This window comes from Myripristis murdjan, chromosome 10, assembly GCF_902150065.1.
Source record: "Myripristis murdjan chromosome 10, fMyrMur1.1, whole genome shotgun sequence".
Taxonomy (NCBI): Eukaryota; Metazoa; Chordata; class Actinopteri; order Holocentriformes; family Holocentridae; genus Myripristis; species Myripristis murdjan.
In genome coordinates, this window is record NC_043989.1 from 20,850,956 (window position 1) to 20,870,036 (window position 19,081).

The 19,081-nt window shown below is 42.5% G+C and overlaps 2 protein-coding genes across 4 annotated transcripts; one reads left to right on the top strand and one right to left on the bottom strand.

Annotated features, from left to right (window-relative positions):
- Nucleotides 1-1,850: 1,850 nt before the first annotated feature.
- Nucleotides 1,851-14,778, bottom strand: rgs14b (regulator of G protein signaling 14b). Of its 3 annotated transcripts, none has more exons than XM_030062519.1 (15): nucleotides 14,317-14,778; nucleotides 10,364-10,385; nucleotides 10,056-10,207; nucleotides 9,786-9,878; nucleotides 8,643-8,786; nucleotides 8,369-8,548; nucleotides 8,048-8,129; nucleotides 7,826-7,929; nucleotides 7,384-7,602; nucleotides 6,993-7,069; nucleotides 6,514-6,640; nucleotides 6,281-6,362; nucleotides 3,955-4,007; nucleotides 3,261-3,360; nucleotides 1,851-2,329 (listed from the first exon to the last, which is right to left on the bottom strand). In XM_030062519.1, the coding sequence occupies exons 1-15, from the start codon at nucleotides 14,437-14,439 to the stop codon at nucleotides 2,046-2,048; spliced, it is 1,842 nt and encodes a 613-aa protein (XP_029918379.1). In that variant the 5' UTR covers nucleotides 14,440-14,778; the 3' UTR covers nucleotides 1,851-2,045. The 3 variants fall into 3 exon arrangements, with proteins under 3 accessions (XP_029918379.1, XP_029918380.1, XP_029918377.1); XM_030062520.1 differs by having other exon boundaries at nucleotides 3,282-3,360; nucleotides 7,826-7,932; nucleotides 14,317-14,777; XM_030062517.1 differs by having other exon boundaries at nucleotides 7,826-7,932; nucleotides 14,317-14,777.
- On the top strand, nucleotides 14,598-18,919 carry LOC115366867 (uncharacterized). The gene is made up of 9 exons (XM_030062521.1): nucleotides 14,598-14,616; nucleotides 16,682-16,734; nucleotides 16,999-17,051; nucleotides 17,152-17,235; nucleotides 17,389-17,433; nucleotides 17,582-17,614; nucleotides 17,729-17,983; nucleotides 18,222-18,320; nucleotides 18,687-18,919. The coding sequence occupies exons 2-9, from the start codon at nucleotides 16,709-16,711 to the stop codon at nucleotides 18,761-18,763; spliced, it is 672 nt and encodes a 223-aa protein (XP_029918381.1). The 5' UTR covers nucleotides 14,598-14,616; nucleotides 16,682-16,708; the 3' UTR covers nucleotides 18,764-18,919.
- Nucleotides 18,920-19,081: the final 162 nt, after the last annotated feature.

Sequence of the window (19,081 nt, forward strand, 5' to 3'; positions counted from 1 at the left end):
CATTCATAGCTCCACCGACGCACCAATCATGCACAGCCAGACTCACGCGCATACACACACACACATTCCAGGTGTGTCAACTCTACCCAATCATAGCTGTGTATGCTAATGTGTCCAGCTTGAAAAGAGTCAAAGGCTGGGGGGATTTGTGCTAAAAAGGTATTATAAAACATAAAAACTCCCTAATACAGATCCATACACTGTCAGAGGTTTAGTGAGCATAACACAATGACGATGAGTCACATCTGCAACATTATCATATAGACAAGGTGGGGAAAGGTGCAGCTTACCAAACCTCACATTATCAGCTCCTGCAAGATATGTATGGTGCTGTCATCAGCAGTAAGTAGATGAATCCATTTATGACTCATCTAATTTGTTTTGTAACCCACACAATAGCCAAATATACCCAACCTTACTCCCATCAGGCTCCACGTCAGTTGGAGAACACCTTCCAGCAACAGGTCTGTAGACACACGGAGCGAGTCATTGGCTGGCAACACCTGATCCAGAGCCTATCACAGCACTGCACCAATCCCTATCACTGTGCAAAAATGACGTCATGATGACATCATCCAGGGACAGATTTTCTCGTCCAGACTACACTAAAAGATACAGGAGAAGACAAAATAATCACAGCTAGTCAAAAGTGACGCACACAGAGACTTTTCAGCTCTTTGTGGAGGAGCAATTTTACATTGTGTGTGAGTCATACAGCTGATTCTCAGGTGGGTTGGGGGTTTAGCAATGTCAAATATAAAAAAAAAAAAAACAATTAAGAATCATGACTTGGACCATTAGTTAGGCCAGGAACTGACCTTAGTCAATTAACCAAAAACACCTTGACACAGAACCAACACCTGAATCTGATTTCCATTTCCATAAACAAACTTCAGAGACAAAGGATTAAATTTTATCATAAAACACTATTTAATATGGGGCATACACCTTGTGAGATGAAGACATAATATAATTCACTTTTTCAAATACCAGCAAGTTCATATTATTAATACTGCAGATCTGATGAACCCTGAGATTTAGTATGAGGTGATATGGAAAGGACATGACCAGTCGCTGAGGGCTTCTCAAAGTGCCAAAACAGCAAACAAAATGTGCTAGGTAAGTGCTACAAACACACAGGCTAAGAACAGTGATTAAGCACAGAAAATAGTCTAAAATATGAAAACACTCTTTACAAAAAAAAAAAAAAATCAATAGTGCAACACACTTCAAAGACCCTTGTCGGACATCATTCCTTCCTGTACAAAGGCACAAACCAGACCGATTTGAACTGCAGTTCATGCTGTATGGCATCAAAAGCTATGAAAAACTTTGAGCAAACAAGTTGGCTTTTAGGGAAGCGACTGTAAAATGTACATTATAAAGGTGAAATGTTTGTTCTAAAATTGGTTAGGTACCATTTTAATATACATTTCAGTTTCATTCCAATTTAATATCTGTCTTAAAAGGAAAAGGCAAAAAGTTGACATCCTTTGCGATGTAAAATTGTTGTTTTTTGTTTTGGTTTTTGAAAGTAAGATTCAGCTGGTAATATTTTTGGTTAAGCTGGTAACTACTTTACAATCACTATAAAACAGCTACAGTAATGCCAATAAAATCACAATTTTGAAACAATGAACAATACACATCAATAAACATTTTTTTTTCCATAGTGGATGTGTAGTGTTTTGAAAATAACATTTTAAATGCTTGCCATGATTTTTCTCTCCCAACCCCCTTGCATTTTTCTTTCCTTTCCGGGCTCATTATTAGTGCCAGAGAAGGCAGCAATTCATTCTGAGTCAGAGCTTATTCATAAACAATCTTAAAAAGAAAAAGTGCTTGACCAGTTTCCTCTTCAACTAACAATTAGTTCTGGTCTACTCGCATGACTGGCATCACGGTGCTGTAGGTTTTTTTTTTTGTTTTTTTTTTAAATTATGTCTTTACTTAGGTGCGTAACTCTGCCCGCACATAGCCTCATGACACAGACATCCAATGTACCAGTCCACTTTCCCGCCCCCCCAAACACACTAACAGTGCTATTAAACTGTTGTTTCCTTCAAGTCTTTAGGTTCAGAGCCAGAGGAGTTTGAGATTTCCTTTTCTCCGTCACCTGAACTGGAACTAGACAAGGTTTGGGCCTCTGATTCCTCTTTGCTGTTCGTTGGGCAAGAGTCAGTGGAAGGAGGCTCTCCTCCCTCTGTGTCCTGCCCCTGGTCTGAGGGCAGCTGGAGGAACTGGGGCAACTCCAGCTGCTCTTTCGTCAGAAGACCTCGCTGGTCCTCAACCCTGCAGCACTGAGCCTTGGACAGCATATCCAGTAACCCTGACACAGACAGAGAGAGAAACATGTCATTTTTTTGTATTGATATATTCAAATAAATTCTGTTGTGCTTTTTTAGTTACCTCAGACATTTAAAGGGATAGTTCGGAATTATTAACACAAGGTGGTATGACTTAGTGGTTACGGTGATATTACTGCATGGATGTTATCTCCACTGCCAGTGCCCATGATTAGAGTGGTGGCTAGTGGTGCATGTAGTCAAATGAAGAGAAGTCAACAGCTAATGACCAACATTTTAAGCCACAAAAAACATACTAAAAATGTTTAACCTATCCACAACAAAGTGCATCAATCATAATGTATTCCAATGCTTATCACCGTCATTAGATAAAGTGGCACTGTTCAATTAGCTAAAAGGGTCAAGATATAGTATTAGTCAAATTTGTGCCACAAGCACTGGAGCAGATTGTTGATGCTGCACTTGCTGATGGTTTCAACATTTGTAGCATTTTTTTCTCCTTTTTTTGACTTAAAATGTTACCCATTACTGCTGACCCCGTTTATTGCTATTCATTTAGCTTCGTTCATGTTCACACAATTAGCCACAACTCTGACCACTGGGTCACCTCTGGAGATAATGACCATACAATACCACCAGCAGCTAGTAATTCATACCACTTTGTGTCAATAAATCCCAACTTTCCCTTCAAATAACTGCTGTTTAGTCTACTAAAGGGCAGCTTATTTTCTTCCTTTCGTCTGGGTAGGTAAGTAACATTGTAAACGTCTACAAATGATAAGCATGCAGCATCAAAGCAAGGTTACAAAAAAAAAAAGCACTATGACCTTGAGATTAAGTCACAGTGACTGGAAATAGATCTAGAAAATCTGGCTACTATTGCAACTAGTCTGAACACGTTCAAGGAATGTAGATCCACCCTGTCCTGGCTGTATACTGCTGGCAGTGTCCTACCATCCATGTCGTGGTTCTTACTGGGCTTGGGCTGAGTCTTGGCTCTCTCCATTAGGGGCGATGACCGGGGATCCACACCACCTGGACCTGCAGCTCGCCCCTGGAACCGAGGCAGATGACCAGTCACATAGAAATACAGCCTCAATATTCTAGGTAGGATTGCAGTTTTTACCAACCACAGTATTGGCACCACAGTATTATCATTACAGGGAAAAATGCCTCAGGTCGCTTCTGAAGCAAGGAATCATTGGCCTTCAAAACGCCCAATAAAGTTACGCATCAAAGAATAACCTCCATTACATTCACACTGAGAAAATCATAACCATAACTCATGCTCTTTTTCTTTTCAAGTGTTGAAAATATTTTCTCAAGTGCTTAGAAAGCAGTGAGGTAAACATAGCTATATGTACATTTAGCACAGTGAATACAGAGCAAACTACAAACAGCAGGTTTTAATTTGTTCATGTTGTCAACTGAGATATTCTGGAAACTACATTATTTTTGCTCTACAAATAATCCAACCAATCAAATCTCAAAATGCACAACTGCAAAAAAAGTATTCAGACTTTCATGCTTGGCAAATACTCAGCACTCCAAAGTAAAGTTTCTTTAATGTTGGCACTAACACTGTTGCCCAATTCACTGTATAGTCTTACAATAAGGCATGTTAAGCAGTTTGTGAGCAAAGCCTCACCTGTGTGGCTAGAGCATGGCCACCGGGTCTGGAGCTGCTGTTCTGGTCTTTTCCTACTCACCAAACAAAGATATGCATCAGTTTATACTGCAGGGCAGAATATGTCCACTATGAATAGATAATTACTTGTGCTCAGCAGGCAAAGTTTTTTCTGTTAACACAACGGGCAGAGGTCTGATGATGGTGTTACAAAATTTAAGTGCTCCATTATGCTAAACACTGAAGTCTGACAGATAACATCCTTGACGAGAATTAAACTGGTCCTCTTGAGATATAGCTACTCTAATCCAATCTACTTCTCTCTCTCTAAATGGAGTGAGTAGAGCTGAGGCAGAGAGCACTGATCCAAAGTGAAGTTGGGCCTGGTCTCTCAGCAGTGGGGAGAAGAGGTGAATGAACTCAAAGTGACACAGCACTCAACAAGCCAAATGGACTCAGACATCAAGACCCCACAGAAAAGGAAGAGGAGAGCAAGCGAGAGAAAGAGACCAGGGTAGAGAAAGTAAAATACACGCACAGCAACAAAGAGAAACGAGGCCACTAAAGTGGACAGTGAAAAGAAAGACTCTTTACTGCTATCTGAATGTGAGTGAGAGCCAAGAAATGCAGCAACATTCCCTGGGACCCATGGAAAAAAATTCAGTGAGGCAAAGGGCAAGAGGTGTCAAGCTGCAATCCCAAAAGGAGACAAGATTCAAGGCAGCATCCAGATGACAATACACAATGCATAACATACCCTTACAATTGTATTCTACACTATTCTACACTATGACATAATGCTCACAACGCAATCTCTATGTAACACCTAAGACATGACAGTAGGCTTGTATGTGCCTTTATTTGATTTCATTGGTGTCATATACACTATATGGACAAAAGTATTGGGACACACATCTTAATCATTGAATTCAGGTGTTTCATTCGGTCCCATTGCAACAGGTATAAAATCAAGCACCTAGCCATGCAGTCTGCCTTTACAATAATTTGTGAAAGAATGGCTCATTCTAAAGAGCTCACTGAATTTGAGTCTGGTACTGTAATAGCAATGTAATAGGAAGCCACTGTTGCAACAATTCAGTTTGTGAAATTTATTCCCTCCTAGATATCCCACGATCAGCTGTAAGCGGTATTATTGCAAAGAGGAAACGCTTAGGAACCACAGCAACTCAGCCACCAACCCCACCACTATACAGCTCAGCATTATGCAGTGCTGAGGCACATAGTGCATAAAAGTGGCCATCGGTCTGCTGACTCAGTAACCGCAGAGCTCCAAACCTCCTCTGGCATTAACATCAGCACAAAAACTGTGCGCCAGGAGCTTCATGGCATGGGTTTCTATGGCCGAGCATCCACATGCAAGCCGTACATCATCAAGCACAACACCAAGCGTTAGATGGAGCGGTGTAAAGCACACTGCCACTGGACTCTGGAGCAGCGGAAACATATTCTGTGGAGTGAGGAAGCACACTTCTCTATCTGGCCGTCTGATGGACAAGTCTGGGTTTGGTGAATGCCAGGAGAACGTTCCCTGTCTGACTGCTTTGTGCAGACTGTAAAGTTTGGTGGAGGAGGGATAACGCTATGGGCTTGTTTTTATGGGGTTGGCCTCGGCCCCTTAGTTCCAGTGAAGGGAAATCTTAATGCTTCAGCTCAACAAGAGATTTTGGACAATTCTCTGCTTCCAACTTTGTGAAAACAGTTTAGGGAAGGCACTTTTCTGTTCCAGCATGATTGAGCCCCAGTGCACAAAGCAGCTCCATAAAGAAATGGCTGGGTGAATTTGGTGCGGAAGAACTTGACTGGCCCACACAGAGCCCTGACCTCAACCCCATCCAACACCGTTGGGACAAACTAGAATGGAGGTTGTGAGCCAGGCCCTCTGGTCCAACATCAGTATCTGAGCTCACAAATGCTCTTCTGGATGAATGGGCAAAAGCTGCAGAGGGGGACCAACTCCATATTAATGCCTATTTAGAATTGGATGTCATAAAAGTTCCTGTAGGTGTGATGTGGAGGTGGTCCAAAACTGTTGTCCATACAGTGTAGCTTATTCATCACCCAAGAATAAATCATTTTTGACCATTGCTTGGTGAAGATTCATACATTGGTGCAGCAGCAGATCTTGTTCAAGGAAGCATGTAGGACCAATCCTGGGCCCTCTTTTTGGGAGCACAACCTCACTGAACTTTAGATCAATTGCTGCCCACAAAAATGATTTTAAAAAAGGTACAATGCAGCAAAATTTAATATTGTAACACTACAAAATACAATTGATTCCTGTGTCTCACAAAGATACACAACATTCTCAAGGGTCAAGTATATTCACCTTTAGCTTTGTCAAGCTTTAACTTCTTATTGGCCAGACGGAAAACATTGGCGCTCATGTTCAGGGCCTCATCACTCCCAACCTGAAACCACAGGGGGGAAAAAAGGCATGCAAGATTGCGACTAGACAGATGCTGCCACACACACACACATACACACACACACACACACACACACACACACACAAAATCCATTACATATCGTCTCACTCACACACAAATGACCAGCGCTCACCATGGTAACCAGGGCGTCCTGCGGTTTGAGGTGGTGTTTCTGCAGCACTGCAGAGAGGGCATCCTGCAGCGTCTTACTGGACTTCACCATGATCCCCACTGTCTTACCAGTGAAGACAACCTCCAAGCTGAAACACACAGATGCACTTCAGTGCACTCCTTCACATAGCCGCAAGGAATACTAAAACCTTGTCACACTCAGCAGGAAAACCAGTATAGCACAATTAAAGTCTACATATAAGAAAAATGTATCAGCCAGAGAATCAGTTCTTAGACAAAACTGGTTAAAATTGGCAATTCAAATCCTAACCAAAGGACAGTGATGACTGAAATGATGATTCTGTCCAGAAAGTCATCTTTTAACACAAGGAGTTCCCCCTAGTGTGGTGACAAGTGGCATGCTGTAGTGGTGGGGTGTGAATGCCTGCTAGTGTGAGAAAGAGAGAGAAGAAATGGAGGGAAGTGCCACGGCTGACTCACGCAAACGTCACCCTAAGCTCTAAGGAGACCTGCTGGTCTCTCAGTACGGAGCAGTCCTGGTCCAGCGATAAGGGTTGCTGTGGGGAGAGCACAATGTATCATACAATGAGAGATCATAGTCATTGTGAAACATCTGAACATAAAACATAACTTTAGCAGGTAGCTGAAATAAAAAGGAAGAGGTGTGAGATAAGAGAGCAATAAAGGAATGTGGGGTTGAGAGGATGTGTTAGACTGGGGGAGTCATCTCCATCGTACCATCTATTATGATACAAATTTGCAGTTTGGCACAGTAGGCATTTTTAAATAACCTCTTGATTTAAAGCTCCTTTTCCCCTTAGGTTCTCAAGGCCTGAGGCTGATGTATGAGACGGCGCGGCTGAACACTTACCTTGTCCTTGCCGTGAAGGTAGATGATGACATCTTTTAGCGGGAAAGCTCTCTTCTCACAGAGGCCAGCCAGCATATCCCTGATGGGCATGCCGGGCCGTGTCGGGGCCAGGGAGGCACTGCCGTCAGGTAAGTACATACAGCAGTAACCCCCCTCCACCCCTAGGCGACTCCCACAGCCACCGCCTTGCTCGGGGGAGCGAGGACTAGAACGACCATTCTAAATCAGAGATGGAAGAGAGAGTAGAGATACTACTCAAAAATTTCCAGAGTAAACCTATTTATGGTAGAATTCCCTCTAAGCCGCAAAACTTATCACATGGTAGACTACATACCGAAGAGGTGTAATTATCACGCCCGCCTCCTAATTAAGAACCATTAAATCATCATTCAATTACAGAAAGGCAGCTCCAGCTGCTCAGGCCCTTGCCATGTGCACTGACCTCTATCTGCCTGTAGAGGGAGCCCAGCTCCACGCTGCTAGTTGACTTCACTGACATGTGGGACTCTTTCCGGGACACTGTGATATCAGTGTGGGACATATCTACTGCTACAGATGGAGAGGATAGCAGGACAAGAGTAAGAGGAAAATGTAAAACAACGCATTTATACTGATTCAGAGGCATAGGACAAGTTCAGCAGAGGTGGCATTCCACAGACTCTACCTCCCCAGGATCCTCTTTTCTGTCGTTGCTTTGCAGTGTTGCTCTTCCCACCTGGACTGCTATTAGAATCTGACTTCTTGTTCTAGTCAAGAAAATAATGACACATCACTGGATACTTCAACAAACAAATCATTTCCTCCTTTATTTACAAACAAATGGTGACTTTATAAACTGTCCTGGTTTGGTTAACACTGCAAAAGAGAATCAAGGGCAATGTATCAGTCCATTCCTCCATCCTTCTTTTACTCCCATTATCTTTCCGTCTCTCTCACTTCTTCCTGTCCTACTGTTATGTTGTGCATTTCCCCCCTGTTGATTTACCTTCTTGCTGTCAGAAAGGGTGGGGCTTCTGTTGGCCACATCCTCCCAGGATCCCATGCGGGCCGGCTCACAAGAGAGACGGGGTAGATTTTTGCCCTCTACACTAGCCAAGGAGCATTTTTGGTAGAGAGGAGAGCGTACAAAGCGCCTGTAGCTGTCCATCTTCATCAGCTTAAATATCTGGAACAAAGAAGTGTGACACAGTCAGTGACAAGACCAGCAATATTGAGTGTTTTTTTTTGTGTGTGTGTGTTTCTATAGACTACAAGTAGACCTGAGTCTGGGCCTTGTTGAACATATCAGGTGTTGGCTGTGCCAGGTCCTTCTCCTCTGTTTTAGCTGTGTCATCAATGTTGACTGAGTAGGGGGCGCTGTCAGCCAGGTAGTTCTTATAAATGGAGCGAGCCTCTTCCTTGAGCTACAAATAATAACAACAGGGTCATCCAGAGGCCTGTAAAATGCATGATCACTCTTTTTTTCTTAAGCCAATGCCCATCTATACAGCTATATGTTGCTTTTGCTCATGTGTATTGGCCAATACTGGGCACAGCCTGTGTCAGGAATCAAACCAATAAGCCTTACCATGAGTTTACAACTGCAAGTAACAATCACCAAGTCACAGGAAGCCCATTCATTTTCAACAGAGGTGAGCACCCAGCAAACCTCAGTCAGTGATGTATAAATAGTCAACAAGTTTGTTGGCCGAGGAGGAAAACTGGGTTAGGGTTAGCCACAACTAAACTTTTCATGACTGTTGGCAGTCAGCAGCTTTCCGGGTTTCTGAGTTTCCCTTTCACTGCAAATTAATTTCATGAATAGTCTCAAATGGCAAGTTCAAAATGCACAAGTTGACTACAGCCACTCAAAACTTCACAGTTCTCTACAACTTTTATTTGAAAGAAAACAGTATTGTAAAAAAAAAAAAAAAAAAAAAAAAAAAAATCTACAAAAAATATTCCTTGGATCCAGTTAAATGTTAACATTGTAGTAAGTTTGAGTGTGTTTTTTTTGTTGGTTTTCAATTAATGCCATCTTATAGACAGTTAGCTATCTTATCAGAACAATGTAAAGTTATGGAATGCAATACAAAATTCGAAAAAAAAAAAGAAAAAAAAAACATGATTTGACTGTTAAAAGCTATGAAGCCACTACACCGATGCAACTGGAGCCCCTCCAACACCCACAATTAGTCAGAGTGATGTGACCCAACAAACAAGCAGCGTTCAGTGTGAACATTGAACTGCTTGTCAACCACCTGCTAGTGGAGTTTTCACAAATCCCTGAGGGACTGAAGAGGAAGCATATTTGGGGGGAATGCACAGCCAACAGCAGAATGCATCATGAATTACAAGTAAGAAATGTGTCACACACCTAGCAGGCACATACTCTCAGCAGGGAGGGGAAAATGCCACCATACCTCATCTAAATGGTCGACTGGAATCTTCTGGAACTTCTCGCAAGCCTGCCAGAATAAAATGTTCTCTGCACTGACTTCAGACCTGAGAAAGGCCTGTGCAGAAAAAAAAAAAAAACACCACAAAGACACCACAAACACACTTCAGGAAAAAGGTTTTGACACCTAACGAGAGGGGGTGCAAAAACTAAGATAAAAATCAGCACCTGAATTATTTAGGAAGTCGTCATACAGTGCTGAGGGCATGACACAGACAGTGTTTGTGCATCTCACCGTGAAGTAGGCAACTCCGACGGAGTCCTCCAGCAGCTTCTCAAAGGAGACGGCCCAGCTCAGCACGCTGTTAGCCTGGCCAGCCTCTCCGCCCTGAGACCCTGGCAGGCTGCAGCTGCTACCTCCACAGCCCCGCGCCGACATGTTCAACTCTGAAAAGCATACACACACGCAAACGTTTAGCAGTACACAAACTAACCATGACCAAGACACAGAATGAATTCAGTGCTTTGTTGTGTCATGTTTGGACTTGTTCAAGTTCTTGGAAATGTGAGATGTAGAAAGGATTGGTAGCTCTTCACACTCACCTCCATCTGACACTGCCTGGATCTGTAAAGAGACATACAGAGAGGGTTAAGCAATACTAAAAAGAAGCTGAAATTTGTAAAAGCAGCTGGTAAAATACACCTCGTTAGATTTGACAGCACTAAGTGTATTGATAAAAATCGCACATTATGGTTCGTAAACTCCCCAAATCAACTTTAAAAACAGACTTCTTGTTGTTGACTTGAATTATATATGCATACAAATGGAACAGGGAATTCAGTTTATTCCTATTAGCTCAGATAACACAGTAACATGACCAATAACTGTCATTAATCAAAACTGCATGCTGTGATGTAGTAAGAAAACATATAGTTGTTCCACAGTATAAATATTACAGAAGTGTTATAATATTATTGAATATCCTTGAAAAATAATCACTAAATTATCATGTTATCAAATGCCACAGAAGTTACAGAAGCTACATACAGCACATAGGACAGGCAAACATTAAGGAAGTGAAATGTGAACAGCAGCTGCATGTTGTTGTTTTTTCCTTTTTTTCTGCCACCTCCCTGTATAACGGTGGTGCAATCAGGCAAGCTTGCTGCTCTCACAGGAAATGCTTGTGGCACTGATGACGACTGTTCTCATTCATTTTTCAGAGCTCACAATAAAACCTAATTCGTGCCTTGTCAAACTTCTTTTTGATTCCACATCCGGCAGTTTCTCACAGCTACATAAAATATAGTAACTAAATTTTGCAAATTCTGCACACACAAGCCCCGCAGACTGGAGAGATACGGGGTTAGAGGTATTAGTGTTGTAAACTATGCAGTGAAATACATGGTAAACTTTCTCAAGGCCAAAGGTGCATTTTAAAGCCTCAGGAAATATATATAAAATCACGCTCTTGAATAAAAAAGGCCTCTGGAGGACAAGTGGCTTTTCTCTCTAAGGAGAGATGAACAACTTCTGCTCCACAGTCAATGTTTCTAAGCAGTGAGCCACTGCTGAGGGATACAGGCAGGATCACAAGATGTGCAGGCAGGACTCATTTTCCAGCATCCTCTGATGTGACAAGCAAAGTCCAGCCTAAAACCAAGGGGCCAGAACTGGCAGTATAAATTGAGGCTGCACTCACCTCACAGTATGTGGAAGGAACCAAGGGGTCCATCATTTGGGTAGAAATGTAAAGGTAATACTTGTTTGTTTGTTTGTTTTTCTTAGACAAGTTGGAATAGTCAGAAGAATTTATTTAATATCTCCTAATGTCCTCACTTGTAGTGATATTTTAAATAACTGTACCATCAGGAAGACATATGTTAACATAATTTTGCTTTTGGAAATGGCAGCAGCTCTGGGCTACACATGGGCTTTATGACCATATAAGGTAATATGGGTTGGCTTTTGGTTCAGTTGTGGGTTTTACTCTGACTCCACCTCTTTCTGGCATAACTCTGGCTTCAAAACACAACATGTCAGCACCTTGACATGCAGCACATCAACGTGATATCAGTCACTTCATCCGCACTTTTCTACAGTCAATGCGAAACTGCAAATGATTCATCTGTACCTAAAAACTGCTCTCCTGTCTCTCCTTCACGCTGCAACACACAACAGCGCCCGAGGGGAGCATGTGTTAGGTTTTCTGCAAATTCTCTGAAGGAGAGACAAGACATGGAAGCAAAACAAAAACAAATGCAAGGCAAGAATCTGATGCAGCACTAGATACAGGATTATTACTAACTACACAAAATGCAGAGAGGAAGGTGACTAGGAGTTAAAAAAAAAAAAAAAAAAAAAAAAACTATGAGAACATCTTTAGATAGATGTTCACGCCTTTAGCAGAATCAAACTAATATAGGAAACACTATGGTTTCACAGACTGAAGACTGAGGCCAACTCAGCCTACACACAACAGATTGGCAAACAGGCATGGCTCAGTTTCCGCTTCTGACTCAAGCAGGGCCAGTCTGTTTCAGTAGCACCAACTGTAGCTGCACAGCTCGATTGGTTCTGGCAGCACTGAGCATTTCATCTGGTGGAATGGAGACAGAAAAATATAAGCAAATACAAGAAAGCGCTGCACTGTACTCCCAACAGAGATACAGAAGGGGGCACAAAAGTTACCAACATGGATATTAACTGTTGCAACCGTAGTATCAGCAGGGTTAGCAACGCAGAGCAAAACACAAGTTCAATGTTTCAAAAGAAATCGCTGCTCAGTCAGCTCTTACGAGGTCAAACTCTCCTCCTTTTCATCCTTCATAGAAAAGAAAATGCACAGGTAGGTGCGCGCTAGTGAAACCTGACATTAACTTCATAATGTCAGGTTCTTCCTGGATCTAATGTGCAGCCGCAGAAACAAGACAAACATGCTGCAGTCAGATTGATGCCAACTCACCATGTGGCCAACAGAAATCCCTAAGGCATTGCAGTTTTTCGCCATGGTGGCCTGAGCACCAGACTCAAAGGCTGGAGTCCTATACGATGTGCACACAGGCAGAGGTCACAGAGGAGTGCTCCACCCAAAGCTGATACAGACTCTCTCATACACACACTCAGGACCTCATCACTTGGGACTTCCTGTCACTTCCTGCCTGGAAGGGAAGTCTTGCCATAGCAACGAGCCACAAAAGAGGAAGTACGGTAACTATGATCAAACTGTTCTCAGCATGCCTCTTGAGAAACCTTCAGATGTGGGCACAGACAAGACAGACACACACACTTGGTGCTTTTGATCTAACATCACTGCGCTTCTGTAGCACGTCGTGTAACCTGATGGAGTGAACAGCTGTTCTCAAACTCTGTAACAGAAATGCTACCAAAGACAGACAGTAACTAGACGCCAATTCTGCAGCTCCTGCACTTCAGCACAGAGGGTTTTAAACAATAAAGCTGTAAGCACACTGCTGCCTCATGATGCTCACAGGATCCAAGATGATATTTGCTCACACATCCATGTGTCACGCACAGTATCTTGGCACATTTTGACAAAAGTTGGAGAAATGATGCATCTCATGCTGCATTCCAGCATTCAGAGTTTCACCAACTGGCCAAAGGGGAACTATAATAACAGCTCAAAGTTGGGTGACATATTTGTTACTGCCTGGTCCAGACTGACACTTCATCATTCACAGAGGACAACATGTTCACTCTTGGCTTGCTAGATCTGGGTTTGGGATTCCCTCCATCATATGATAAGATGGTTTTAACCATAACTACTAAACTAGTGGAGATAGAGGCCTGATTGCAAACCCTTAAGAGTATTCACAGTATCAAAATACCACTTTGGCTTGACATTTAAGCGATAGGGAAGATGTTGCCAGAGTTGCAGGAAGAACAGAGACTTGTTGGCAGAGGTTTTGAGGTCTGACAGCCTTCTAGTTTGGTACTTGACGTCTCATTTTTTTCGGTGTTTCTGTTATGTGTCCACTCAGAATATAAAGACACAAAAGGTCTCTATAAAAGCATTATTTGACACCAACGGCACATTCTACGTCCCGATGGAAAGAGGAATACTAGCCATTTTCATCAGAGGGAGAAAACAGACGTACCTAGAAATCAGCCAAAGCAGGCATCAGGTCAGGCCTCCAAGAGGAAGCTGCTCTTTAAGAACCAGAGGTGGGGACAGTTTCACTACCAGTGAGCTGTGTCTTTGGGAGTTTACCCGAATTCAAATTTGGATGCTATTATCAGCTCACATTGTTTGTCCTTTAAAACACTGCAGCTACCAACTAGGCCCATTTTGAGTGCACAAGTAAAATAATGAACAGCAATGTAAATCTTTTATTTATTTTTTAATTTACTCCTAATTGCCAAGCTTGTACAGTTTTTTTTTTCTTCTTCCAATTTTAAAAAAACATCCCTCTCAACTTTCCTCAGTGACTTGTAGTTCAGATATAGGCTATGTAACACTGATTCAGCCTGTAGCTTATCCAACACACTGCTAGAGGGACACATGTTATGTTTGTGTAGGAAATGACAGTCATACCTTATCGCCAGTCATGACACCGGTGTTAATGGTGGATTGTTTGTCATATTTTCTGCTGCACCTCAGCGCTGCACCTTTCGCCAAACGGGAGAAACTGTAATAAAGGCCGCTGAAAGTGACCATCTCCAGGCAAACTATGACACTGCGACAATGAACAGTGTGAGGCAAGAGGAAGAGAATGTGGGTAAGGGAAAGTTTTTGTTTTTTTTTTTAGTTAATTAACGCTGTTTCCTTTTGTTTCCCCGAATTTCACTTGCCCCGTCCTGACATGCGCAGAAGCTGCTGACCGGAGTGGACCAGGTGAATCTTAATTAACGGTGTGTTAGGCTAATGTTACACCTTTTTCACACAGTAGCCATTTCGACATTAAAAAGTAGGGCAAACACATGTTACCGATGAGGCTATTAAGGTTTCTGTTCCATTTAGGTCGAACAGAGCCGGGGTCCTGCTGGAAAGGCTCTGCTCCGTTAAACACAAGCAGAGCCTAAATTAATTTCATCAGCAGCACCTGTGTTTACCTGCTGTTTTCATGTCAAATGGCGCCCGTGAAAAAGGCCTGCTGAAAGAGTCGTGCATTTGCTTGAATTCCAAAGAATATGTATCTTGACTTAGTCTACTATTTAGCCTGACTTTCAAAGGCAACTTAATCCTTGATAAAACACTGGCCTGCGTGTGCAATTCCCTGTCAAAACCTGCCTACAAATCCCAAATGCAGTATGTCAAAAACACTAAATTTCGAGCGACTTTTAAACCAGTTAAGATTAAAAATAAGGCTTACAGTAGAGGACATTGTATTTCTTTGTTTGAGATTTATGTGGTTGCATTTGTGGTACTTTAGTAAACTGACCTGAACTGGGAGGGAGGGAGGATTTTTTTTGAAGAGGGCCAGCAGCACTCTCTACTGGACGTTGTGCAAACATATTGGGTGAGGCTAGGAGGCTAAATGAAACAGACGTGACAAATTAAGGGAAAAGCCACCATAAAGTGTCTTAATAAGGTGTCGGGCCACCACGAGCTGCCAGAACAGCTGCCGTGCACCTTATCAAAGATCCTGCAAGTCTCTGGAACGTCCTGGAGGGATACAACACCATTTTTCCAAAAGATACTGTAGAGAGGGATATTATAGTGGAGCTGCAAAGCATAAACTCCTCATTATGTAGACAGTCGCACATTTGAGAATCCAGTGGTGCAAAAACCATAGTTTCAGGTTGACGGTGATGTGAAACAAGGCGATGTGGTGAGATGAGTCATATTCTTGATACGTGGGCGAGTGCGCCAAGAGGACGCTACAGGCCTGAATGCTGGATCCCTACAGTGAGGGGGTCTGCTGGCTGTGTTACACTGTGGGGGGTGGTTTCCTTGCATGGTTCGGGTCCACTTATTCCCTTTGTGGGAATGCCCACCGCATTTCTGCCCTGATGGAAGTCGTCTCTCACAGGATGACAACACCCCCATCCACAGGGCACACGGGCTCACTGAATGGTTTGATAAGGATGAAAATCATGTATGCTTTGACCTTTGCAGTCACCCCATCTCAACCAAACTGAACACCTATGGGACCAATATGTTAGACAGTGCTTTCCACCACCGTCATGCAGGGGCGTCGTAGTGGGGGGAAAAGTGGGACTGATTACCTAGGGCCACAATGGGGGAGGGGCCCTCGAAAGGCCTGAAATAAAAAGGTTTGCCTATTGACCGGCTATACAAGGGCCCAATAAGATTTCTTTTCATAGGGCCCAAATTCCCTGGCGGCACCCCTGCCGTCATGAAAGCCCAAATGAGGGACTATCTTGTGGAAGAATGGAGCTAAATCCTTCCAGTAGAATCCCAGAAACCTGCAGAATCTATGCTGAGGAGCTTTGAAGCTGGTCTGGCTGCTTGTGGTGGCCCAACACCTTACTAAAATACTTTAAGCTGGTTTTTCCTTCAAGTAGTCACCCATCTGTAAGTCGGCAAACATAGATTAACTGCTGTTTTGCCTAAAATTATTAACATTATGCAGGGCATGAGAAGCCAGTCATAGTTTGCATGGGTAAACCAGTTTGCTTTGTTGATAACAGGCTTGTGGTCACCATAACACACTCTCTCTTTTTTCCTCCATCCCTCTGTGGTGTGTCATTAGGCCTATTTAGTCAGAATGAGCTTTACATAATTTCCACCGCTATATTATCCCCATGAACATCAACATGAACTGTAGCAGCATTACGCAGCACCGCAACAAGCTGCCATCACTCACCCTTGAAACCATAGCAGCCATGTTGTTTGTGTGGCTGTTGAGGACTTCCAGGAATAAGCTTCATTTGCATCGGTATCAGTGTTTATGATCAGGTCGCATGCCTTTTCTAGTACAAAGACCATTCTGTAGGTCAGGCAAAGCAGATCAGCTCAGTGTATGAGGAGACTGCATCCACACAGCAGGTAAGAAAGCACACATTAAGATATACCACATATGAGGTGTTAAAATGTCAAAATTGACACGTACCATTTGTTTAAATGTTTGACTGTTTGCTGTTTCTTAAAGAGATTTTTCTTTATAGGTTGTTGGAAATGTTTAGTCTTACTCTGTTCGTGAAATGCTTTTGGACCTTGTCGCTTCTGTGCATTGAGATGAGTTTGTGGGTTCATGTGTTGATGTGTACTATATCTGGCACGTAACATGACCGCTAATCTTTGGTCCAACAGTATGAAAGTGAAAGAGACGCTCCTATTTTCTTTGCTTGGTCATCTCCTCATAAGTAAGGAACCATTCTTATTTTTACAGACCTGTTTGTGTTTAATATCAGTTATTCCTGTAAATACATCCGCCGACTCACTCTCTCGACTTAATAATTGTAGTTGGGATTTGGTCTGACTGTGTTCCTCGCCAGTGTCTGAAATATAACTGCACAGGAGAAAATCTGACAAGGACTACTCCAGCTAGTGCGTATAAAAGTCTATCCTCTCCTGTGCTATATTTCTATTTTATCACTAATACATGTGTTCCAGCTGATATTCCATAACATTTCATCCACTTATGTTATTTTGTGTTAGGATACGCAAGAAAACTCTATCTGCTCTATTTTCTTCCCCTAGATTTTTGTCAACCCTGCCCAGTTAATGAAACCCAGTGCATCGAAAGTTAGTAAATCATTTCTCTGTCACTGTTCCCTCAAAATGACCTGATGAACATTGAATGCACAGGATGATTCATGCATGCCCCGCTGTACTAAATCAAATGCTGACTATGCTTCTACTCCTTCCTTCACACATTCACGAAACTCTATAGCAGACGCAGATACTCTACAAAGGTGCCGAAAAGGTAGGCTGAAATTTAATGGCAGTACAATTAACTGTGCCACTGAGTTGCTGACACTTCTGGAGTATACTTTGTCTGATGTGTCACTCCCGTTAAAATATTCATTCTGTCCATCAGATTTTAAGGTGTTTCTCAACAGCAGCAGGACAGTTGACTTGCAGGAAGGCGATACGGTCACTTTTCAATGTGTCGATCGCGTGCCCGTGCCGAATCCGGTGTTTGAGTGGCGGAAAGACAACAAAACCCTGGAGGGGAAAAATAAGAGCTCGCTGAAACTCAAGGTGTTCACCGATGATGCAGGCCGCTATCACTGCATTGTCAACAGCACATGTGGCATTTTCCTGTCTGCCTCAAAGACCGTCACTGTAAAAGGTGGTGAGACTTTCCCCTGCTTCAAAATAGAAACATTTTGTTTTGTGTAATTTATACTGGTTTTAAATTTTTATCACAGTTTAGAGGCCTGAGTAAAGTGCAATCAGAACAAAAGATCTGAAAAAAAAAACAAACAAAAAAAAACAATACATATCTCAGTAACCCTCTACAGCAGCCTGTGTCTGCCTGCGTGTCTGTCTGTCTCTGCAACGGTCTGTCTGTCTGTTCTGTCATGCAGACAGCACTCTGGTGATTGTGGTGATCTGTGGTGTGGCAGCTGTGGTGCTGATGCTGTTTCTGGGGCTGGGTATGAAGTGGAAGCTGCAAAAAGAGAAGGGTGAGAGCCCATTTTGAACATAATTCATAATTCAGTAAATTCTCATAGTTAATTTTTTGTCTTGCTCTGAGAATTTGCTTTTAACGTGCATCTTTACTCTTATAAATGCAACACAAGATATGCAGTGGGTTTCCATTATGCCCTTGTTTAGCAAGCAATACATTTTTAATGAATGCTTATATGAATACATGACAAAAGTGCGTTTAACATTCACATGCTGCTAGTGCTTGTTTCAGAAGCTTTGCACTGTGGTTTGAATTTCAGTCATGGAATGGACCCTCATGGACATCATCAAATGTGGCATTTCTCTCTCTCTCTCTCTCTCTCTCTCTCTCTCTCTCTCTCTCTCTCTCTCTCTCCATGCAGCTGAACATAAAAGGAGGAAGGAGCAGAGGGCAAGGGAACAGCAAAGCGCTCCAACTCAGATGCCTGCAGATAGCTAAATAACCACTATTTTTTTTCACATTCATACAATAATTCACAGTTGTGTAAATGTTAATATGTGATTGCTGTTGTTGCTGTTGCTGCATGTAGAATAACGTCAAATGTTGTATTTATTATAGAGAATAAAATCTAAAAACCTTTAAGTATGCATTTTTAAGTAGTGTATGTATTAAGTTAAGTGTATGTATGTGTTTGTGTGTGGTTGCAGCTGGAGTCATGATATAAGATGCCATTTCCAGACCATTATGGATCCATTGTGTAACTTAGCAACCATGCTAGCCACGCCCACTGCCGAGAAAGCCTGTTCAGTTAAGGAA

Coding starts and splice junctions, on each gene's coding strand:
- rgs14b (XM_030062517.1), bottom strand. CDS start 14,439: ATGGTCACTTTCAGCGGCCTTTATTACAGTTTCTCCCGTTTGGCGAAA. Junction 3,361..3,954: donor GCCATGCTCTAGCCACACAG/GTGAGGCTTTGC, acceptor CCTCGGTTCCAG/GGGCGAGCTGCAGGTCCAGG. Junction 2,330..3,260: donor TAAGAACCACGACATGGATG/GTAGGACACTGC, acceptor TGTCTGTGTCAG/GGTTACTGGATATGCTGTCC.
- LOC115366867 (XM_030062521.1), top strand. CDS start 16,709: ATGAGGAGACTGCATCCACACAGCAG. Junction 16,735..16,998: donor AGACTGCATCCACACAGCAG/GTAAGAAAGCAC, acceptor TTGGTCCAACAG/TATGAAAGTGAAAGAGACGC. Junction 17,052..17,151: donor GCTTGGTCATCTCCTCATAA/GTAAGGAACCAT, acceptor TAATAATTGTAG/TTGGGATTTGGTCTGACTGT.